General features: G+C 37.9%; 1 protein-coding gene across 3 annotated transcripts; it reads left to right on the forward strand.

Moving 5' to 3' along the window:
- The first annotated feature begins 4,312 nt into the window (after positions 1 to 4,312).
- On the forward strand, positions 4,313 to 18,945 carry LOC310881295 (uncharacterized protein). Of its 3 annotated transcripts, XR_014572301.1 has the most exons (4): positions 4,313 to 4,850; positions 10,868 to 11,017; positions 12,973 to 14,529; positions 14,648 to 18,945. XR_014572301.1 is itself a non-coding variant. In XM_083798450.1 (3 exons), the coding sequence occupies exons 1-3, from the start codon at positions 5,787 to 5,789 to the stop codon at positions 13,214 to 13,216; spliced, it is 462 nt and encodes a 153-aa protein (XP_083654576.1). In that variant the 5' UTR covers positions 4,313 to 5,786; the 3' UTR covers positions 13,217 to 18,945. The 3 variants fall into 3 exon arrangements, 2 of the variants coding, with proteins under 2 accessions (XP_083654576.1, XP_083654575.1); XM_083798450.1 differs by having other exon boundaries at positions 4,313 to 5,854; positions 12,973 to 18,945; XM_083798449.1 differs by having other exon boundaries at positions 12,973 to 18,945.
- Positions 18,946 to 21,300: the final 2,355 nt, after the last annotated feature.

Raw genomic sequence — 21,300 nt, forward strand, 5'->3', positions numbered from 1 at the left:
TTTGGAAGAATTGGGAGGTGAAGAAATCCTTTATACAATGGGTGTCTATGTTAAAAAAAAAAAGAATTTGCAGAATGTATAAAACATGAGAGGTTTATATACAGAAATTGCAACTGAATACATTAAAATCCAAGATAGGCAGAGAATGAATTAATTTGTTTCAAATGCTGGTATATATTTTTGTCAAGTTCTATGATTTAATTTTAGTGAGTGCTGTATGTCCTAATTACCTGTATACTAGCAGACTGAATCATAAAAGATGGAATTTTTATTCATGTATACCAAACTTTCATACACAAACCCCTAAACCCAACATTTTGGTAACTACAGTGAAAATGAACTAACTACGAGGCAGCAGTAGTAGGTAATAAGTTTCATGTGAATAAAAATATTCTCATGAAGTTTTAAAGCATCTGACGAACAATAGATTCTTACAATTCCTCTCTACAGACCACTCAGTTTATGCATGAAAATTGGAGGCACATGGAGGCATGCTGTTTTCTGAGGCAAGGGTTCTATTCTTTTTTTCTTTGCACAGTTGGTCATGATGTTTACTGGGACAAAGTGGAATACCAAAATAGTCCTCGTTTTGTGGTTGAGCCACAAGACAGTACCTTAGATGAGCCCTATTAATGAACCAAGAAAAGATCAGTTAAATTATAGACTCTGTCTGGGCCCACATGTGCCAGCGAGGTGGGGTTGGTGTAACGTAATGGAGTTTGGTCATCTCCTCTGGTCACATTAACAGTCAAAACCCACTTTGATTTCAGGTGTTGTCTTGCAGAAGCACTGTGCTGGGAGCATCAGTTTAGGGAAAAGCAAGCTGTCCTTGTCTTTCTGCAGTTCAGCAGGCAGTATTAAAAGCAGTTATAGAGGTCCAGGAGGGGTCTGCAGCCACAGACTGCCAGGAATCATGACTCTGGAGACAGGTGGCTGGCTCACTGCATATAGCATTCTGCAGAATACTAAAAATTTCCCAGGATTTTTTTTGGTATTCTTACAAATAAGAAATAACATGACAAGGAGAAGTCAGGCAAATGAGGAAAAACAAGTACTGAAATAGAAAGTGATATTGACTTAAAAGAATCAGAATAAACCACATAAACATGACTGGGTATTTATAACTAAACCCTCTTTCTAGGGGGCACAGACTTCAAGATTTCCACACAGGCATATCTTTAATGGGAAGTGAAGTCTTTATACCATACCACTACATTATTTTAATAAGTTCTTCGTTTACTTCATAAATCTTATTTCATGACGGTTCCTATCTAGATCAGGATAACAAGCCAAGAGCGTTATTTCATTTGACTACTGTAGTGGACAGCTGGGGACAAGTTTTTTTCTTGGTTCCCTGGTTGTGCAACACCTGGAACAGTGGGGTCCAGGTCTATGCACTGAGCACCTACCTGTGTGTTATGAAAATCATGCTCTACTGAGCTAGATAAATCTGACATTTCATTACTGAAGCCCCGAGAGACAGCTTTACAGTGACAAGAAGCCCTTGAGGATTAAACAAAAGTTAGCCCACCAATTTGTTGCAAAAGTTGTAAATGCAGCTACTGCAATGCTGTAGTCTCACTTTCACAGGCTTTCTCAATATTAGGGAATCTTTTCTATAATTTGTAATCACCTACAAGAGATTATTGAAGTAGACATTAACATGACTGGTCCTTAATAATGGCTGCTCATCATAACTATGTAGTAAGCTAAGGAACTCGATTAAAGATGGGCTTGCTTCCTCTATAAGAGTCAAATAACACAGAAGTGACTGAAGATGATGATTTTTGTTCTGTATTTGTGCTCTGGTTTGTAGTATTCCACTCCAGTTATAGCACAGATCACTGTGATTAAATCAGTCAGCAGTAGCTCAAAGCCACCACTGGTTATCTTTCTGCCCTGATAAGCAAAGATCTCCAAGTATACAGGCTTTGGAACAAATTCGCCTTGGGTCACTTGCTTTGCTAGCAAGGACATTGCAGTATTTTTAACAATATGTTTTACTTTGAGAGGTCAGTGACTTTTGTCTGGGTATTTTTTTGTTCTTAGTATAACATTTACCTAAATATTCAGAAAAATCCAAAACGTCAGCGTCTCCTTTACATGGCGTTTTAAGTAGCCATTTTCTTGGTGGGTCCTAAGTGCCCAGGACAATTTGCATGGAAGAAATTGAATGAAAGTTGAGCAGTTTTTCACTGGTCAGGGGAATAAGAATGGAATTACAAAAGATTATTTCAAAATACCATTACAGACATCTGCTTCTTAGGTAGGTTCTCAAAAATGACTGTCCATCTAGATCAGTCGTTGAAAGCTCTCAAGAGACAAAGTGCACAATGCTGAGCTGTTTGTGGTTTCTCATGTGTACTGTATAGTTATATGTCTAGAGCCATTATGGACAATTTGGTACCTCTCTACCAAAAAACAAACAAACCAAAACAAAAAAACAAAGGTTGGGAGGAATAATGTCGCTATAGTTAAAGTAGATCTCAGAATCATAACCGAGCATTCAAAATCACCCAGAGAAAGTATTCGTGTCTCATCATTTTCTTTGTGATATAACTTAATAGACTGCAGTATCTCTCCCTATTTGACTCAAACAAGTTTAAGTTTTCTGCAATACAGTGAACTGTGCAGAGAAGTTTTCTCCAAAAACCTAATACTAACATATCCATATAAGAGTCCAGCTCAGTAAATAATTAATAGTAAATAGCTTTATTTGGTGAGGTTTTTTCTTCATTTCATTGAAAAAATAGGTTCCTTCCCAAATTTATTTACTACTTGAAATTACAGGGTAAATTTATCAGGCAGCTCTGCATTTTCTATTCCTGAATGAATGGTTTACTATGCATTTTAGAATTCAAAACTGAACCATTTTTGGCTCCAGAGGTAGAATGTGCTTGCATGCAGGATGTTTCACTGCTTCTACATTATAGCCCTCTCTTTACTCTCTACTTTTAGCATAAATACTGGACAAACATAGGGCTAACGTTACACTGAATTTTCGGGAGGAATCTCCCAGATCACTTTTTCCCCACACACAAATAAGAATCTTTTCACGTAATATGTCATAATCATTAGATTGATATACAGCATGGCAACAAGATTTTGGCCATAGTCAGTGAGGCAGTGCGTAGATCCACAGGTGGATGCAGTGCTGCTCAAAGGTCGATACATGGCATGAACTTGATCTTGACAATTAACAACATATTCTTTGCACAGGGATGCTTAACATTATAGCTCCTGACTGGCTCACTGGTCTCACTGTTCAAGCTCGTGGTGGCGTGTGTTGAACTCCTGTGACTTGTGAACCTCAACTGTTTTTTTAAATGTGGAGATGCACCTCCCTTTCACATTTTCATACATGTGGATAAATAGAATGAATAAACTTGTATTTGTATCTCATGTTAGAGATTGTCTGCAGAGCATTAGAAAGCTTAAAAAAAAAAAAATCTGCAGTATTGGCATATCCTTCATGGCAAAATCTTTGTACTATTTTAGTACACAATATACAGTATTCTTTAGTATCTGGCTTTTTTTTTTGGCTCTCAAGTTTCAGTAATGGTATTTCAGCAAATGATAAATCCAGTGTGGTCCATAGATGTTATTTCTTTTGAATGTTGTATCTTCTTGACAAAATAACAGCTAGCTATAACATTTTGATCTGGTTAAGTGCTCTTCTGTCTAGGAATATTTGCAGCAACACTTTACAACAAAAAGTCAATTAGCTGTCAGTCACTTAGCTCCATTTCCTGTTTTTTTTTTTTTTTTGATAGCCTTCACTTTTCACATTGAGGATTTCTTTAGCTGAGACTTTAATCCCATGTTAATAAAGATAATGTTATTAACACCTCCAAGTGCCAGCTTTTCTAGTCATCCTTCAGGATAATCAGATCTTAGACTGCAAACTTTTACCATTTGCTTTTTCTTGAGGACAGCAGAAGCTTGAAGATACAAAAATGAGCAGAGTGAATGCATCTGACTGAATGAGATAATCAATATGAACATCATATATTCATGATTCATTATTAACATTCCTAGATGATTTTGTCACAATCTGTGATATAAGTACCATCAATTTCCAAAATTTCAAGAGAAAGTTCTAAAAAAAATCTCAAAATAATTTAAAAGCTTTTAAAATGTGACTTTCACATGAAAATGTTTTTATCCACAGATGGATTATGAGCTTACCAGCTCTGCTTAGGCTCAGAGGTAGCTCTACTGAATTAATTCTGGCAGTGTTTGGATCATAAATCTTTTATTGCAGTTTTGTTATGATTAGCTTACGTCTTGAAATGGTCTGATATGTGCTCAATTATATAAAATGTGCATTTAAAAGAAAACTGGATGAGAGCTTTGTTGGACCTGGCTCTTATTGTTGGGGTCAGTTTCAAGGACAAAATTTATTGCTGCTTTTTTTTTTTAAACGGAAAAAAATCATAGAAAAAAGCTACAAAAATGCTTCAAGAAACTGGCATTTTACTTTAAAAATAAAATATGAGTAGAAAGAAGTGATTTTATTTTATTTATTATTGTTGGAAGCTGCATGTTTAAACTGAGGAGAATTTCTTGCACAGCCCAGACTGCCCCAGGCAAGGCTTGGGGAGCTCTGTGGAAAGGACTTTTCATTTTAAACAGTAGAGACCCTGCAGCTGATGCAAAATGCTCCCGTCCAAGTTTAACACCCTTTCCTGGGGACCAGACACAGAGCACCCCAGCTACAAAGTGTCTCTGTGGATATCACAGAGACACCCGGAGGGGGAAAGTCTGACTGTCCTTCTGCAGCTAGCAGTTTCTGCAGTCTACAGCATCTGGCTTTCCACTCAGCTATTTCAGCTTTTTGAGGATTTCAGGTAGGATAATTTGTGGGTGAGCTGGATCCTGGATATACATAGAAGTAAATGGTGATGTTGGAGGTAGTGAAAAACATGAGGAATGTAAAATACATTTTTAAAAAGTTTAAAATGTAGTCCTTGCCGCATGTGCAAAAAAAAAAATCCCAAACAAATTAAAAAGTTGCTCAGAAATAGTCATTTAATTAAATATAGTTAAGAATTAGAATCCAATTAATTTCTGGAGAAATGGAACTGTAAAGTATTTTTCATTAATTGCAATGTCATTAACTTACCATGTTACTGCACCAACTGAATGAAGAATTTAAATAAATTCAAATGTGTTGTGTCAAATTCAAGGTTCTTTCAAATGGATCAGGAAAGAATGAAGTGTTATACTGAGATGACAAGTATAAAGTTTAATTTTATTTTATTTTAAGTGCACAATTTGCACGTCAAATAGATGGATGTTCACAGAATCAATTTATTTCTGAGACCTTTGATCAAAGATTTGGGGGGAGCCATAAAAGAGTGATTCTGTAGAAAATGTTTTCTAATGAGAACTGGCGCCATTTGGGTAGGTAGATGAAAGCACACCTAATCTTTTTTACTCCTCCTTCTTAATAATACCCTTAGATTCAAAAATTAAGCACAGCAGGAAGAAAGATCCTGTACAGCTTATGTCTCTGCACTAATAAAGCAAGCTGTCTGACTGCTGAAATAAGTAGAAATTTCTCATACAGTAAGTCACTTGTCTATGGGTGAACAGGACAAGAAGGCAGTTCAGTTAATTTTCACACAAAATTGAGGAATAAAGATTTGGAACTATGCCCATGGAGGCTGGAATACTTCCTACAGCCTGCAATAAAAGCAGCTCCAAGCAATTCAATTCTGCTGTGTAAGGAAAGATCATGATAGCAGGTCCTATGTTAGGGATAACAGGAAAAAAATCAGAAAATGGAGCCAAGACTTTATATTCTCTTTCCCCCTTTCCAGGTGATGAAGGACAGAAAAATCATAAGGAGGTGAGTGAAATAGGGAGAGTGATGGAGCAGGGTGTAAATGCCCCACATGGATGCAGCCGCATGCCTGTGGCACACTTCATTGCCCGGTCACTGCCCATGCAAAGCTGCAGTCAAACCCTGAGGATTCCCAGCTTGCAATCTATACTGACCTGATCGGTCCTTTCACCATCATTTCCATCTTCTACCAGAGCCCATTGCACAAGGACAGGGTGTTCCAGGGAGAGTGTTCTCCCAGTTTGTTATTGCTAGAGTTAATATTTGAGGATAAGGACATTTTCTGAATGTCTGGAAATGCACAAGATTTTGTCATGAATGGACTGAAAGGAGATTTTTTGTTCTGACCTAATGAAATAGAGATGCTGAAATAAAATATGTCCTCTGTAGTTACTGGTATTTCATGTTAATATAGTTGACATTTTGCTCCCTCTTTTCTAGGAAGCTATTAGCTTTTATTATTCGTTTAACTGCATCAAATTATCCGCTAATACCCACTGCTGAGAACTACATGGCCTCAGTAGTTTTACAAGTGATACTGAAATAAAGTTAAGATAAATTAATACAGGGAAAATCTTGAAATGAAACCACTTGACCCTTATTAAAATTTGCTACTAAAACCCTTTGGTGTTGTGTTTAATGTATGAAATCGCTGTATCATTTAAAATGACAATGTGAAGTGGTATGGCTGCTTTAAAACAGCTTTTTAAAAATGAGGGTTATCATGCATTTGCTGCTTAACCATGAATCCCATGAGAACTGAATTGTTTCCCTATATTAAATTAAAAGGCAATAATCTTTTCAGACACAGTATCCCAGATACTAATTCTTGCTCTGTGTGAATTGGAGTCTATCAGTCCTAGGCTTGCCAAGACTCAAAAAATGGAGGAAAATAAACAAAACTATACTGCATGCCAGGAAGAAAAGACATGGGCCAGTAGTTCAGCCCATAAATACTTCTCTATAAGATATATGTTTCTAAAAACTGTCCAATAGCTCAGCCTTTCAGTGACGGCTATCAGGATACTACTGTGTGACCAAAACTGCTCCTCGGTATAGATGCTGATGGGCATCACACCATGTCTTTGAGGCCATATCTATAAAAAAGTTACCCACTCAGCTATTTTCGAGATTCAGAGTTGGAAAACCTTCCTGTGTCTCCTCTTACAGGGCCTGGCATTAAAATGGGTTATAGGGAAAGATACAGATCAGATGGGTCCAAGCCATCAGTACCCAAGTATGCTATTGGTGCAGCCAGCTTTTCCCAGCAGATTCTACCCCTTATTCAGTTTGACTTTCCATCAGGTTTGTGGTACTGCACAGTCACTCTTTGTGAATTATCTAGTTGTTTGGAGCAGATTACTGCTGTTGGGAGTCAAAAGCAAAATACTAATGGATGTGCCTTTGTGGTCCATTTGATTTTGCCATTTCTCCTTTTTGGTACAAATTTTGATTTTTATCTGCATTTTACATTTTTGCAACAATATAAAAACAAAAGAAATATAAGTTTTACAGTGTGTTTTTGGTAAAATTAATTCACACTAAATTTAGTTTGATGTTTTTCTGCATGATACCCCTTGTCTTTTGTTGATTTTAGATCTGGCTTGAAATTCAGTACAGCAGTAATGATTGCATTGCAGCCTGGGGCACAGTACTGAGGAAACAACAAACTGCAATGCTGAATCAAGTCAACTCCTTCACATTTGAGAGCAGCTATGTGGGCCTTTGTTATCATTAAATGAACTTCAGTGAGCTTGTGAAGATATGCAGAGACAAGCTCCGTGGAGCTTTTTGTATTTCATATGAGCAGAGGATCCATCTCACCCTAGTTGTGTGGATCCAGAGTGCAGTGTGTACCCAATTCTGCTAATGTTCAGTATAAAATGGAGACAACTAAATTTAGGCATCTCCGTGTAGGTTTATACATGTGAGCCAGATGTCTAAATTCCCATTGTGGTCTTCGAATGAAAATCCCTCAACACAGCTGTGAAGGCAGAAGTTTAAGAGATTTCTGCTTGCCCTAAAAAACAAGGAGACACCCCCACCTCCAAGGGGTGTTTTGAGTCTTCTCTCTCCTTTTAGTCTGTGGGGAGAGCTGGCAGTGTCTCTGTTCTGAAGCAGCTAAATACATTAAAATAAATACAATATGTGGTAAGTTAATGAATGCTAATCAAGATTAATATGCTGAAATCACTGAGATTCATCTTTTCAAGAGAGGGATAAGTCAGAGGAAAATCAAGCTGCATATGTCTGATAGCTGCACAAAATTGCTGTAGATGATTTAATGGGTCATTTTTATTATTTATGCTGTATGCATTCCAATTCAGTAACAAAAAGACTTGCCAGCGTGAGATTAACTGAGGGATCGTTGTGTCAACCAATACGTGAAACTGGTTCCAAATACTCTTGAATTCACCAAATGCATGAAATACCCCAAATCAAGCTATTGTGGGGGCATCATACACCCACTGGTTCACAGAGAAACATGAAACCATCTCTGCTTAACATGAGAGGATCATTTTTTCTCGTTCTCAAGACATAATCAAACTTAAGAAATACTCTACATCTTGTAATAGTTACATACTGTGCACATAATTATCTGTGGACCCTGAGAGATATCTAAGGATCTGCAAGGAGGGGCAAGAAACTGGTAAAATGTAGTTTTGTTAAGGCAAAAACATCCAACAGCAATTGTGTACAGTGGGATGGGGCAGAAGAAGTGCAAGGCAGTAACTAACAGGTCTGTTCAGATGTTTCACCAGCAAAAGAAATATGAAAGTAGAGGACGATGATGGGGTCAGAGAGAATTATGGCAATGCAGTATCATAGGAAAAGAAAAGAGGTCAAAAGCTGCATAATTTATAACTTTTTTTTTTTTGTCATAGTATTTATTTACCACAGCAGGAGTTACACACAGAGTTCATTTATTTATTTTTTTCATATGCACTAAATCTGAAAACCAAAAAATCTTTTTTTTTTTTTTTTAACACGTTCACTTTCATTGTTGACACCTTATATCTCAGTTCAGCTGTTTTTCAATGCAAATAATTCTAGATGTTCATTTTGGAGAAACTGATAGTGAAATGTCACCTCTATGAAATCAAATGTATTCAGTAAGCCATAACTGGTAATCTTTTCTATGTCTGTCACACCTGGCTGGGTGTGACAGAAATAATAAATTATGAAATAATTTCAGCAGAAAATATTGATTTATTTATATTTGTAATTACATCCATCAAAAGAAAAGATTCTTTTTGACAATTTTCTTCAATTTTAATTTTTATAAAACTGATTTTTGAAAATATTCTAAGATTCTCTTAAATGAGGAATTTTGTTTTTCAATTTTTAAATCAAATTTCATCTTATATTGTAAACTAGGAAGGAAACAAGAAAATGTTTTAAAAATGAAGAATTGTCTAAGTAAAAGCTTGACCTGAATCTACTTATTTTTCTGTTCCAATTTACAATTTACATCAGCTTTTGTACCAGCATATTTTTTTTCTGTTTCAAAAATTTTATGCAGAATGAAAGAAGCAGCTCTGAATGTGTAAAACCTCATACTTTAAAGGAGAGAGAAATGTATCTGGACTCCCGAGAGGTGACAAGCTTAGAATACATCTCTGATCTTAATGACATCAGTGTGTTTTTTTGTTTTGTTTTTGTTTTTCCTGTTGCTGAACTTTTCTAATGGTACTTTGGTTTCTGAAGTTTTAATTAAGCAAGAAAAGCCCCAAGTATCATGAAACCCTCTGTAGGTCTGCAGATGCAAGTCTCACTCTCTTCCTCTGCCACTTTTTTTAAGACAGTCAAGTGTTTCCATGGAGAAACTGTTCTGATATGTTGTGAATTTTCCATATTTTTTTTTTTTTCATTTCCAGTAGGTTACCTGTGTGCCACGATGACTCTGGGAGAGCATCTCACACTGTCACCCAGATAGCTTGGCTATATGGACAGGTATCAGCATGGAGCAGCTGCTCGAGCTGGCATGAATTGCAGAGCTGCTTCATCTCCTTTAGCACATTCTTGCTTGACTCATTTTTTGTTATACAGCTTGGCTTCTACTCCCTGGCCAGCTCCAGACAGCTGAAGTTTCATGATAAAAGAAACGGAATCCCCCTGCTAGGCTCCAAACTGGACTTTCCTGACAAAAGGAACATTACTGCTATCATTCAGATACTAGTACCTGCCTCGAGTCTTTTGACTTTTTAGCAAACTTCAACCTTCATCATTTCAGCAGAACAATGACTCTGTATTAATACAGGTACTATTTCTATGGGTTCTGCTAGCTCAAAAGCTGTCAGTAGAAAGAGATTGCCGGGAACCCTCTCTCGTGGATGCTTTCAGTTTTACAGTAAGCAGGTTCATAATGGGTATAACATTGGCTGTCACCATAATGAATTGACTCATATCACAGCTGACCTATGTGCAAATGAAAGGAGAGGAGAAAAAACATTGATAAATGGTGACAATATACATGCGTTTAGAGTTTTTCCTTGGTAGGTCTACATACAATCAAAAGAAGGGGAATATTCATCGTTATCCTTCTTTTCTTCAGGTAGGGACACAAAGGACGGGCCTGGGCTGCACTCACTTTGCATAGTTAAGCTTGTTTTGCATGAACCTACCCTGAGGGTAAATATCCTGGGGTGATTAGTTCACATGTGTTTCTGCAACTGGACTGTTACCAGCAGCTGAGCTATAGGCAGCTGAAGACATTCCTATGCTTGCAAAATCTATGCTGTGCTGCAACCAAAGAAGTGGTGTAGCGGTAGCATATGTAAAGATACAATTTCAACCAAGAGATGTCAGGCAGCTGAAAGACCCACATATTGAGGCAGCAAAATTTGTGAGCACTGGTGAAAACTTGGTACTGGGCTGGTTGGCCACAGTCACGTAGTGAATCTGTGACAGCTCTGAACTGGGCCAGGAGGAAGATAGCAGTTCTGTTTCATGACAGTTTTTTGGTTCTGATATGCTGTTATTCCAGGTAGAATCACTTTTTTTTTTTTTTTTTTCCAGAAAAAGATGGAGTCTTATCAAAACATACTCAGACATTTTTAGACCATCTATTTTAGCTACTTCTTTCCCTGGCAATAACCTCAGAAAAACTCCTGTTGGAAGCACCACTGATGCTAACAGTACGTCCACTAAAATATCTTTGGTGAAATGGTGAGTTTTCCTTCCAAAACTCATAAAAACTATTCCAAATGTGAATTTTGCATCTCAAGCTGAAGTAACAGTAGGCTGACCTTTCTTTAACCTATCCCTTTACCTATGCTACTGTTTAAATACTGATGTTATATCTCTAATGACTCCTATACAGTCAGAATATACTTGGACAAGTTGTGTGACCTTAGCTCACCTAAGTCTTCATACAGTTACTGAGAATGGTATATATAGGAATATTAGAACTACAATATTCTTAGAAATATTCCTATATAGGTATACAATACGATAAAACGGTAATATTGTATCACTTCCAGGAAAGAGTGGGAAGAGAGACCTTGTCATTCCTGGAAGACATAATTATTTTGGTCTTTTATTGGTGGTATTTGGCTCCCTGGTTTCCCTGGCTCATTTCTTTCCCCCAGTACAGTAGAGAGATGGTGCCAACGTGCTGCTTACCTTTTTTTCCCATCTCACCCTTTCATGGAGAGGAACTGGGGGGAGCTGGGCTGTTGAGGAGTTGTGGCAGAGCTACTTGGAACTGGCATTTTTTTGGAGATATCACATCACGTATCATATCACATGCATCTCTAGCCTTACTGTGATGACTCTTCCTTATAACCAGAGGCAGTCTGACTCTAGTCTGTTATTTTAAACAAAGGCATAAATAGCTGTGCTCGTAGTTACTCTAGTGTGCACAGTCCAGTCCAGTCATTCTGAATATATGTTGCAGTGGGATAATGATCCCAGGGTGTCCGTTGTTACAGGGAAGATATTGAAGTGAACAGTGGTGAAACAAAGGAACATATCCATAATTTAAACTTAGAGCTTCCAGCAGCAGCCTGAAGGTCTCATTGCAGCAGGGTTTTATAGATGCATGTTAACAGTAACTCTCTTTCCCTTATACTCTGATCTTTTGCTTACACTTTGGATGTGATGTTTTAGTTTTGTAGAGGATGTTACCCTCTTTTTGGAATGCCAGACATTGTAGGGTTTCCCCTGCAGCCATACCTTTTACCATGTCCTCGGGACAGTGCTTTGATTAACTTTCATGTAGATAATTTGTTGGTTTCAGAGAACAAGTTTTTCCAAGAGCAAAACAAGTTCTTTTATTTTATTTATTTTTTTTATTTATTATTTTAGCTCTTTTTCATGTAACTGTTGCTACGATCTAATGGGACTAAATTTGGTTTCCTTCTAAATAAATCTCAGTGTCATTTAGTGAGACTGCAAAATTAACAAGATGCAGCAGTTCTGTGCTCCATAGCAGGAAGCCAAAAGCAAAGATATTTTAGATTAACAAATGAGGTGGAAATGACTTTTCCCCCAAGGATTTGTTTCCCATGGGAAAACTAGTTTCTCAGAAAAGGGGGGCTCTAAATATAGATTGTGTCACAGAGTTCTGAGCCAGCCTGCATCTTCCTCATTTTTCATGGAAAAGCATGACATGAATGCATTCTGTGGTCTCCAGGAAGGCTCAGACAACTCAGGAACATTTTAACAGTTTTACCAACAGCATCAGTGCAGAAGAGCAGGAGCGTAGGGATGTGAAGGTAATGCAGGTGTGTAATTCACTGGAGTGTTAATTAGGCTGAGCAATTATAAAGGGTACAGAAATTCAGCTGGTGGATAAAGCATTTTGCTGCTAGCAAAAGGACAGTGTAAACACTTCCCTCATCTAAGGAAAATATAATGAACATTATGTCCTTGCACTGCTGTCGCAGAGCTAGGAAAAGATGGGCAAGATCTAACTGACGGAGAAAGCACATTTTGTCCAAATTTAACAAACATGAAAATTGTATCTTTTAAATGTTTTAATTCTTAACTAAATGGACACTTATTGATGTTGACAACCTGCATTCCTCTTACTGTCTCCACAGTAGGAGGGTAGCCTCTTACTGTCTCCACAGCTAACTACCTTCAGGCCTTTTATAAGTGACTTTGTTCTTTCTGTTCAGGTGTACATTAGGGATGAGTCAAAATGTTCAACCGCACAAGGTGATGAGTGCTTCTGTTAAGCCACCTGGGATCCAAGAATACCTGGTCAAGTATTTTGTGAGCTTCTGCCTGCTTAAACTGGCCGACATGGGGAAGAAAACCACCAGAGATTCAAAGATGGGACTAATAACAGGGAAAATTTATGAGAAGTCCTCAAGACTCGTTCCTCTGGGGACCCGGCTGCAAATGGTAGAGAATGACTGAGATGATCTGAACTCCTGGTATTTTCTCCACTGGACAGGAGTAAAAATCTCATGATTTTATATAAATTTTGCTGTCCTGGGTTATGTCTGAAATGGGCTTATATTTGTTGTCACCAAGGATTATTTATCCAGAGGGTCAAACAGATGAGCCAGTGTTTCCTTTTCTGCTATGACACTGAGAGCTCCCTCATTCACTGCTCTGTTGTCACAGTCTTACATATGGCCTAACAAACTAAAAGAGGACAGAAAAGGCCGTTCACATCCCACATTTTGTCTTCGCTGCCTCTATCTCACTGAAAACGTATGAACGTGTAGATATTAGCTTTCATGTCACAGCTTCGTTCGGTAGTTTTCATACAGTTTGAAAACTTTTATGGAGTTAAATAATTCAGTTGTTCTATTTTACAACTTATTATTTTTCTCCTTGTAAAACCTCAGAACCATGGTAATAAAAACACTTCTTTTAATAATATTACCGTACTGATAGTGCTGGAAATTTCCTAAGATACAGATTATTTTTAAGCCTTACATCTTAATTTGTAATGAGATGAGGAAACACTAAATGGTTAATCTGCACAAAAGTTTAAGAAGAAAGAGTGTTTGAACTAGTACTATCAGTATTTTGTTGAGAAACAAACAGGCAAAGATAAACTGCAGAAAGATATTCTGTCATTTAACCAAAATTCTGCCCAAAGCCTGGAAAGGTTCCTAGAGAAAGAATGAGGACTGAGAGTGTTTTTTGTACCAAGGGAGGCAATTGTGAAATTGTGGAGGTGAACACTGATGTTCATGCTCATCTCTGTTGCTTGGAAATCGAAGTAGAGGGATAAGGAAATAAATGGGGGGTGAGCGGGGAGAGGATGGGGAGAGGAGAAGCCCTCTTAAATAAATAGCAACATTTTCCAATATCAACTACATGAATACCAAAAGGGCTAAAGTGGAATAGCAAAGATGTTGCCCTGGGCAAGGGATTTCATCTTAGAAAACTTGGTTCCTCTGTGGTGTTTCAAGCACCATTAAAACAGGAACATATGTTCCAGCCTTCATGTTGCAGCCCCCAAGGCACTGCAGAAAGCAAACAGCGAGCCTGTGGAGGCAGGTACCCGATAAAAACACATCCTGCCCATCATCAAGTGAGCACTTTTCACATTGCCGTTTAGTCCTGAAGGTATATGGCTCCCAGGTGAGTAAGGCAAGTAATTGTCTGCTTTTGTCATCTGCAAATGGTGCTGTGCATCACCACAAATACCTCTTTGCTTCTTGTCCCCTGGTAAGGAAGATGCCACCACTGCCTTTCTGCAGCAGTATCTCAAGGTGAGCAGAATCAGCATGCAAGGGGCAATGATTTATGAACAATTTCAAGCTGCACATTGCAAGTGTTAGAAATCAAAGCGCTACTTATTTTATTTTATTTTTTGTTACTTCTCTCCAGGTATTATTCATGAATGAGGAGGCTGGAGGATAGTACCCAGGATGTCCCATATGACCTCCCACACTTAATCTCCAAACACAACTTCTTTAGGGTACGATCATCTTGCAAAACAAAATGGCAGGAGAACTAAACGCCATGACTCCCATCACTTACTGGGATGATTCATATGAATGAGATTGCCAAAAATTTCTTCAGAGGATTCCAAGAGGGAAAACTGATTTATTCTGAGAATCGAAGAAAAAATTCTTCTTCCATTTTTTTCCTTTCTAGAAAGTTAAGATACCTTTTGGGACTAAAGTATTTCCTCAGATACACTGGATTCCCACTGACATAAATAGTTCCAACTGTGATCAGTGCATGCAACAAGGTACTTTCTCAGCTTAAACAACTATGCTGACTTCCTGGGCAAATTAGGGAGCTGTCTGTGTTAATTACCAGCTCTGATCATTTGTTATTAAACTCATGCTATTTGTGCACGCAGCTGAATCAAGTGCATGTGGGTCTGGGACAGGTGCTTGCAAATGCTCTCAACATATAATCTTCTTGCTAGTTCATTCAAGAGAACTAGAACTTTTATCTGAAATACAGACTATAGTAAATATAGCAACTGGGTGGCATTTAATGGCTGTTAGCTCTTAAAATTGTATTTTATTCCAGACAAATTTATTTCATCATAACATTTCAATCCATTCAGCAAAGCAGGTTTTAAAAAATGTTGCTTTATGCAGCTATGAACCATGTTACTGCATTATCCTGTAAGTTCATACATGTGAAACATTCACTTGCTGGAATGCAAGCTGAAAACCTTAAAAATAAGTTTTAGTTGGTATACTCAAGAGAACTTGACATTCAGGCTCCCTCCATAGTTAAATATATCCACTAGTATTCATGTACTATCTGTATTGAAGTACTTTCTGGGCTTCCAGTCATAGAGAGAGACAACAAAAGAGAATAACTTTGATTCTACATTAAGAATCACTGTATGATTTTTGTTTGCCTATAAAACATCCACAGTTCATGTATCAAGTCTGGGTATCTTTGGATTAAAAAAAAACAGTTACCTAAAACAGTTGTGTTTTAGGTAATTTTGACTAAAAATAAATAAATGTAGATACTTTGTTCATCCTTTTCCTTTCTGTACTACATATTTACTTTGATCAGTTTTCTTCTCATGTCACGTAGTCATGTTACTTAATTGTCAGTTCGGTTTTATTCTAGTTGGTGACTACTGCAAAAGCTGATGAGAGTAGTTATTGCCAATAAAGAGGGCTCTGAGAGTTGGTACTAGATTCACCAGTGGATAAAACAGAGAGGCTCTGGTACAAGGACTTGCATGTTCTTTCTGCACTTGTCTCCGTATTGTCAGGAAACTTCAAGATACCCATTGTGTATGACTGTAAAATCAAGTCTTAAATCTTTTGGCTGAAGGCTGCAGAATGAACTTAGGTGACTTTCCAGCCCTCAAATCTTCACTGTCAAGTCTCATTACATATTTCTTTGAATCACGTTCACTACTTTGATGGCAATACAGATTTTTTTTTTCCCCTATGGTGAAGGTTCATTTAATGAGTCACTTTGTTCTCCTACGTAAAATAGCTTCTACATTTTTTTTGAAATGCATAGCTGATTAAATCACATGTAATTGCTCCTCAGAAAGAACAGTATTTTAAATCTCTTAGACTTTCTGCCTTTCAAATCAAAGAGTTCAGTGAATCATTAGGCATTTCAATGTATTAACAATTTCAGTGGTTTGAAGAAAAAAAAAACCTCTTATTTCCTGCTCTGTTAAAGTTACTTTTGTTCTTACCTATTATCTGCTCAACAAAATTAGAGTTGCTAGCTCTCCCAGTGTGGTATGTATTGATGATTGCATGTGATTGCATTCAAAACATAGCAGTGACTTCCATTTGTTAAAGCAATGAGCAGGTCCTTGAGCTCTGTATGTGAAGCTGACTCTCAGCTGCTGACCTGTGGAAAGCTACAGAATTGCATCTTGCTTTGTTATAAACACCCACATGGGTGGCAGTGACGGTATGCAATGGCAATGAAGGTTTGGGTTTTTAATATATAAGCCCCGAGCCTACACACACAAGCATACACTGGCTGCATTGCCAATTAGAAAATAAAAACTGCTGCCAAGGGACCAATGTATTGAAGTGTTATATTATTGAAAATCAAAAAACCTTGACTAAGAGAGTCATTACTGTTATGTATCTTCAGCTTTGATGGGTTTTATTTTAAACCAAGTTGCTCACTTTGCTTAAAATGCCCAGCAGGATTGTTTGCATGAATCAAGAAAGTGAACTCCTTACAGGTCCTATTGATTGTACCAACTGAAGATCTTCATCCTTCAAATCATCTCATCTTCAAATCTCCAATCTTTGATCTGATCAAATCTGTTGATTCACCTAAAATCCAGCTACATTTATATCTTCACACATAAAAACCAAAAAAAAGAGGGTAATTGAATGCATCAAGAGCTTGGTTGAAGTCTCATATTAATATACTAAGTACTAATATCAACTGGCTTTTGGTCTGATCTTTTAAATTATAAAATGCAGGTAAAGGATGAATGAAGGGAAATGGAATCATGCTGGATGTCAAAGCTGTCGGCATATTTGTATAGAGGGATTTTCAAGGATTAGTTATTTAGCATCAGATAACCTCCCATACAGACATCCTGCTGCAAATTCTGGTGTTACAACTCTAATAACACGGTGAAGTAGAGGATGCAGAAGTTGAGCAAGTTCACCTTCATTTTTGCCTTCACTTCTTCGGTACTGAATACTATAAATCCCAATGGCTACATTTACAATGTAGGTGAAACTAAATATTAAAAGAACAAATGACAATGTTATGCAGGTCAAATTCTCCTCTAGAGTTGACTTTGTCAGGTCAGCATTAGGGACAGATAGTACAAAAGAAAGTTAATATTATCCCTGGTGTATTTCTTCTATGGATATATCACCCAGTTGTGAAAGATGCAGAGTACATGGCACGATGTGCTTGGCAATCTTCATTGGTTCCAGTAAGTATAGACGTCCCAAACGTCCTAGGAACTAAAGAGAAGGCACAGGCTTAGCCTAGAAAAGTCAGCATCTTTCATACCTTATTCAATTATTTATGTAATAAAATGTACAACTAATGAGCAAGATCTCCAATGCTTCATTGAAATTATATTCTCACTTGATACTTTTGGTCTGAGTCGGAGGTTATGTTCTGTTAGGATTAACATGCCAAGTGGAACTGCTCCTGGTTGTGTTCATAGCTGCCTGCTGCGATCATTCAATTGCCTGATACATCACTGCAGTTGAAAAAGCTGTTTAATGTATTGATAGTGGTTTGCCCAGCTGGAAATGTGTGTGTATTACTTTATACTTCATGGCACGGAGCTGACATTTGTTTTCATTAGCCACACATCATGTTGTTATGTGAGGCAAATGTGCATTGCAGATTGCAAGTTTATATAACACCTCCCCCCATCCGGTGACCTGAAGATGAGATCCCCAGCAATCAATATTGACATTATAACCATTTCTTTTCCTATGATAGTGGCACTTTATCTACATTTCACATAAAGGAAATGATGGAGAAAAAAACCATACAGTAAGTTTTTTCAGGAAAAATTGTTCATAATTCACCACTTGCCAAATGAAAGTTATGACCCAGTGTCTGACCTACTTATGAATGACATGATTTTCTACTAATGAACACAAATCGATCAGTGAATGGACAAGATCTGCTACATCTTCTTGAATTGAATGGTACTGTAATCGCTAAACACATGCATGTATTCTTTTTATCTGTTAGTGGATACCTGAGGCACTTTGCAGACCAGCAGGATATAGACCTGGAAGAATGGATCAAGACTGAGTATGGTATGTGAAAGGGTCTACATTTCTGAGCACATCCACAAGCTTGGGATGGGATTAGCACAGTGTTAATTATAACTGCAAGCTCCTCTGTGTATTACGATAGGCAACCTTTGGGACTCAGGTGTGGATGGGAGGTAGGCTTGAAGAATGCTGTGCAGTGGCTCTTCCTGAGATGGTTGCTGAAAAGCAGTGTGACATAGTCCTTGCTTTCAAAGGAAACACTGAGGAATGGGATATATCTCAGCAGCAGTAAAAATAGTTCTCATTAGGTTATTGGTTCTAGTCTACTGCTTCTGGGTAATGTGTGGCAAAGACAAAGTACAGAAGAAACACAAGGAACTCAGCAGTTGACCTGAATGGGTTGTTCCTTGGCTTATCAGGGAGTACATCTGCTCCTAACCATGGATTTCTACAGAATACTCTCTAGTCTCTCCAGATGAACATCAAGAAGGATGAGAGCCTTATTGGACAAGAACAGAGAACTAACTCCAGGCTGTGTGATTTTGCTACATCAGCTATTAGTGTGTGCTCATGAAGCCAACACTCAGCTACATGCCTTAAAAGTTCTCTCCAGCGTTATGCACCAATCCGTGGTTGAATTGGGGATACAATTCTGCTTTGAGGTTTCCAGTACTAAAATCAGGACAGCTTCTGCTATAAACTGCAGCTAGTTTTGCCTTAAAGAATGATCTCAGGATATTGAGCTCATTCCACAGCTGCTTTTCAGATATTCTATACCTCTATATTACATCTAGCTCTGCTGGAGGATGACACTGATCCCAAAGAAAAACGGTACCTACACATGCAATGCCCTTGCCATATTATATTTGTCCTTGTTGCAGTTCTGTAATACCAATTTATTTTCTCTTCCCTAGCTCAGTCTTTTCCCTTCTCCTTCTCTATTCTTTTAAGTCTTAAGATTTGTTTCTACCCTCCGTACGTTCCTCTGCCTACGTCTTCCCACCCACTACTCCTCCCTCAGAAATAAAAATGGTGCTAAGCTAATTATCAGTGCTGTGCAATGCATGCAGAAGTACAAGCATGTCAGTATGCATTCTTCAGGTGTTATTTATTTAGAGGCAGAAGGGTGCCCAAATGACTACTTTTGGAATTGGGTGCTTTACATCTCTGTTGCTAGGGTCTTTTTCAGATTGTTCTACTAATGCTCTATTTGCTTTTTGCTGTAATATTTGTGGTGTGATAGGAGAATATCTTAGCAACACTTTGACACCGAGTGGTCTGTGAATCTGTACATTTTTGTGAAATGAGGTGAAAATCTAGAGCTGGCCATCTGGTCAGAGAAATATGATTAGTCAAAAAAAATCTTGGTCACTGATGAAAAGGAACAAGATTAATGTACTCAGCCAACTGCAGAGCTGACTCCTTCATGGTAAAATGTAATTTGACCATTCTGATAATAGTAACTACCCCTTCAAAATTAATTTCCTAATTTGTACAGTCAGGGAGCAACTCAGGTGCAGCGTTAGCTGCTGTGAACTATCCTATCTTGCCTCCTGCTCTTGCTCCAGAAATCTCACCAGGTCTTATACTGGTCTTATATTATATCTGGTATACTTATACTATATATAGGTCTTATACTATATCTGCCAGTCCCAGATCTCAAACACACCAGGTGCCCAAAGTGCTCGTGGGTGCCCATCTTGTCCTCCTGAATAACTGCCTAGCTTTCTGCCATGTAGCAGTATCACTGCATGTTTCTGGACCTTCATTTCTATTTGATTTTAAAGTCTCTTGTAAATATAAAACCTGTTGTCAGCATGAAGCTGAGAATACCTCATTTTTAAGCTTTTCTTGCAACACCTGTTGTGCAAGGATGCAGTATATGGCATGCTCAATAACTTTGCATTCATTGAGGGCATTTCTACTGTTGAAGTCTCTGCTTTATCTACTGCACAGACTACTGGTAGGTTGAATCCAGCACAGTGGGCTTCACCCATCCGGCAGCCTTTTGCCAGAGCAAACAATACTGTGAAGATAAAAATAATGATTGTTTTAGATAGGCGTTCTCCACTCCCAGGATTCTTGGCCAGATTTTCATAGCCATAGTGTTTCTTTTGGGAATGACATCCACTTGTCCACATTCCTTCCTTGGTGACTTCACTCCTGGTGGCTCCGTTGTCAAAAAGGACTTCACTTTGGTTCTGCTTTATAAATTTGTCTTAATTTAGTCAGTTGGAATCAGTGCTTTTAGTCAGGGAATCTAATCAGATTCTCCAAACTGTTACTCTAGAGCCATCTCTGGGTGGCTCTTTAGTAGCAGCATGACATTTATTATCTCATAAATAGTAAATTCAGGACATTTGCACTCGTATTACTCATTTTGCTCCCACTTTGGAAAAAAACAACAATTAACCAACCACCTCCACCTAAATATGTATGGACTGGACAAATAATTACAAACTAAGTGCTATTATTTAGCACTGGGAGATTCTTTTTTTTTTTTTTTTTTCTTTCAAATCTCTTAAAGTCTGGAGGCTGGCAGAGGTGTGTGAAGGAATACATACCCTATACTTAATATTGGTAATCACCTTAGGACCTTACTTGATAGCTGACTTATCTGAGCCAAACATCAGAAATAATGGGTCTGATTCCACTCTTCCTTGGATGTCTATGAGTCAAAAGCAAGTACACTCTAGTTTGGTAAGTGGGTACTTCTATGGCTGAGAAAAACAACATGGAGGCGCTGGAGGCTTCAGACAAACAAGTGACAGTGTTCCTGTCACATGCTGGGGGTGTAGCCCTTGTTTACTGCACCAT

The sequence above is a fragment of the Anser anser genome, assembly GCF_964211835.1.
Source record: "Anser anser genome assembly, chromosome: 14".
Classification (NCBI taxonomy): domain Eukaryota; kingdom Metazoa; phylum Chordata; class Aves; order Anseriformes; family Anatidae; genus Anser; species Anser anser.